The sequence below is a fragment of the Phoca vitulina genome, unplaced genomic scaffold (assembly GCF_004348235.1).
Source record: "Phoca vitulina isolate PV1807 unplaced genomic scaffold, GSC_HSeal_1.0 scaffold103, whole genome shotgun sequence".
Lineage (NCBI taxonomy): Eukaryota > Metazoa > Chordata > Mammalia > Carnivora > Phocidae > Phoca > Phoca vitulina.
The window spans coordinates 1,914,718-1,918,268 of NW_022589806.1; the positions used below are offsets into that span (position 1 = coordinate 1,914,718).

Sequence of the window (3,551 nt, forward strand, 5' to 3'; positions counted from 1 at the left end):
GCGAATCAGAGAGGGCTTGGACAGGGTCTGGGGAGGCGGCTCCGGTATGAAGTCATCAAGACACTTGCAGGGCAGAGGTCCTGAGTAGAGGGGAGACAGCGGGCTCAAGCCTACAAGACGAAAGCGGGGGGGGGGGGGGGGGGGGGGGGGGGGGGGGGGGGGCCCCCCCCCCGACGCGGGGGGGGGGGGGGGGGGGGGGGGGGGGGGGGGGGGGGGGGGGGGGGGGGGGGCGGGGGGGGGGTCGGGGGCGGGGCCTGGGGGCGGAGACTGCTCCGCGACTACAACTGCAGGGTTCCGCGCGGGAAGGCTAACGTCGTCCTGTGTGTGGAGTGGCGTTGGTCCAGCCGTCAGCCTTTCACCCGTCTTCAAGCCATCAGGTGAGGACCTGCGGTCCCGGCGGAACCAGAAGACTATGGGGACAGGAGGGCGCAGCGGCTGCGGGGCGGAGGGGGTCGGTCTCTCGGGAACCGGTGGGGCCGGGTCGGGACTGGCGTTTTGTAACTGCGCCTCCTAGAGAGTCCACGCCTTTGTCTTCTGCGGCGCCGCCTTCTGCGCGTTGCCGGGTCCTCCGTGGGTGGGTCCTTGGGAGGCCCGAGGGGGCGGTCCCTCAGAGCGGCCGGTCCGCTGTGACTGCAAGCCCGAGGCTGAGAGGACGAGGACTTTCGGTGCTGCCCGGAATGGGCCCTCTGGGGCAGGCCCTTCGCGTTCTCCCTTTGTGGCCAAAAGGTGGGCTGCGCGCCCGACAAAGATGATGGTTATTTTAAAATGTAAGCAAACTGCTCCTGACAAACAGACCCACGCCCCCAGCCTTTTATGATCTGTTAGTCCCTGTTTCCCTACCTTGGAGATTGGCATCTGATCCCTCGTCAGAGGAGGGTCTTAGGGTGACCTCGACGGAAGGGAGGCATACTTGGGACTTCTGGCTGCTTGGGGGCCTCTCCATTCTACTCTGGGCACTAGACCTGTCTTACCCCTACCAGGGTGGGACCAGGCACGCGCTTGAGAGCTCTGTTTTCCGGTCTCTGGGGTCTCCTATTGTCTTGTTGACAAATCCGGAATGGTCACAGGGCACCTCATCTCCTAACCTTTCCCTTTGCAGAGAAAATATGGTGAAATAAAAATCAACTCTATTTGTTTACCCTGTTCTGCTGAAGTCCTTGGTCTGATCCTAATTAGTTGTGTCTTCTTACAGCATTTACAAAACATGCCATAAGGAGCTAGTATGAGACATGTAATTAGTTATGATCAGATTAAATCCCTTCCCTCTCTTATTGTGGCTCCTTAATCTACTGTCTTTGGGCAGATAAAATGGAAAGAAGCTAGTACAACTTTTTAACCACCCTTTTTTTTGTGTGTGCTGCTCATATCCCCCAGGAAAAGTGCCCCCCCCCAAAGTAATTGACTAGAAAGTGAAGATGCTCAAATAGTGCTATCTCCTGTGACAATTCATCAGCTGGTTAAACCCAGTCCATATTTTTTCTTCTCTCCCTATCTGCTCATGTGTTTCTATCACCTTCATTTTACCTTTGCTGTGATTTTAAGAGTCAGACATATCGACTCCAGTTTCTAGAGCATCTTGGTTTCTGGTGCATCCTGATTCAGTGGCATTTACTGCTTATCAGAAATAGGGTAATGACATGGAATAAAAAGTATTCTAATAAAAACACGACATTTCTAAGATCTGCTGCTTGTTTCCTGTTGAAAATCAGCAGGTAAAATACACATTAATATTAAATGTGAGAATTTTGGCTGTTACTCCTTAGTCTGATAACAGTTCTACCAGATAGGTTTGTTAAATGTTTTTTTTTTTCAGTCTTTCTTTTAGTCAAGATGAGTGATAAGCCAGATTTGTCTGAAGTGGAGAAGTTTGACAGGTCAAAACTGAAGAAAACTAATACTAAAGAAAAAAATACTCTTCCCTCAAAGGAAAGTAAGTCATGGGGGCTTTCTAGTTGAGACAAACAATGGTGAAAATTAATAGGTTCAGTAAATAAACTCTTCTTGTAAATTTTGCCACACAGTAAGCAATAATTAAAGTACCAATGTATTTAATGCAACATCTAAAAATATCAAATAGTTGCTTCTTACCTGGCTCATATGAGTGGTTCTCACAAAATAGGCCCTAGTAGTAATGGAGAATTTTTTAAAAACTGTGTTTTTTTGGTTGTTGAAAAAAATTACTAAAAGCCACATTAAAACCAATCTTGGGATATTGGACTCAGTATTATAAACATCTTAGTTTTGTCCAATTTTTGGTTATTTGCCATTTTTATGCACCTAACAATTTGGGTCTGTGATCTCATCCCTAAAGAGCTGTATAAACTTTGTGGTTTTGGCCTTCTCTACCTGATGACAAGATGAGGTAGGAGAACCAGTGTAGCTCTTGGGTATAGTCAGGTCTCCCAGGGATCAAGGGATCAGTTTTGCCCTCCTGACTTACAGTCTGCTGGAGAAACTCCAAACCAAGGGGCACATTTTTTCATGTCAGCATTATTTGAAAGTTAATCAAAATTGTCTGAAATGGTATATCTTTCAAATTGTATAGGGATAGCTAAATCTGAAGAAAATGCTTCAGTTCCTCTTCATTCTTAAAATAACATATGGAAAAAATGGCAACAGCATAGATCTACCTCTTAAATGGGAAAAAACCCTGCAGTTGATGTAGATTCTAATGAACATTCAGGTGGTTTACACACACACACACACACACACACACATCCCTGTAAGCAGGTATGGCAGCCTTCAGTGACTTGGAAAAGTACTTTTGGGGAAGAAACTGAACTTAATCTGAGAAAAAAACCTTCTTAATGATTTTTTTATGTTTGTTTTTTCCCCCAGCTATCCAGCAGGAGAAAGAGTGTGTTCAAACTTCATAAGATGGGAATCTCCTCCCACAAGCAGTTTTCAACAATGCCTGAGTGTCTCGGTTTGGGGCTTTTTTTTTTTGTAAACCTATGTGCTTGTAGAGATTTTAGGCACCTTCTAATGCTTCACACCCGTACTCCCTGGCTAAGATGTCAGGAGTAGCCAGTGTTCCCTTATGTTCATTTTGTAAACTTTCCATTGATGCATAAACTCCAGCTGGCAGATGTTGTCCATAATCCCACCATTGATGACCTTTGTGTGTGATGTTCTTCTACCCCCTACAGGATAAGCTACTTTTCACCTTCTACAATGGGTGTCTCCATTGCTCCATAATCTTCATGAAGGGGCATGGGTTTGCAGATTTTCAGTTTATTTTCATTTCTAATGTGGCAATAAAATAATAAATCAAATCAATACATTAAGGCTCCTGTGATTCATTCCTAGTGGTCTTCCAAAGAATGGAAGTACCAAGGGTACTCTTTTTAGCCAAACAAAATGGTTGCAGGAAAGACACTTTGGCAGATCATTCACATGGATAGGCTCTCTGCTGTCCAGGTGCAGTGGGTCCTGACTTAGTGATGCTAGGTGCTTTTTCCTTAGAGTTGGAATCATACAGTTCGAGACCTTGGAAGAAGAGGTCATGTGGACTAGCCCCCTTATCTTGGAAATGAAGAAATGAAAACATC

At 46.3% G+C, this 3,551-nt stretch overlaps 1 protein-coding gene across 1 annotated transcript; it reads left to right on the forward strand.

The window, feature by feature from the left end:
• Positions 1-285: 285 nt before the first annotated feature.
• On the forward strand, positions 286-3,262 carry TMSB15B (thymosin beta 15B). The gene is made up of 3 exons (XM_032397772.1): positions 286-377; positions 1,814-1,930; positions 2,839-3,262. The coding sequence occupies exons 2-3, from the start codon at positions 1,831-1,833 to the stop codon at positions 2,874-2,876; spliced, it is 138 nt and encodes a 45-aa protein (XP_032253663.1). The 5' UTR covers positions 286-377; positions 1,814-1,830; the 3' UTR covers positions 2,877-3,262.
• The last annotated feature ends 289 nt before the right edge of the window (positions 3,263-3,551 follow it).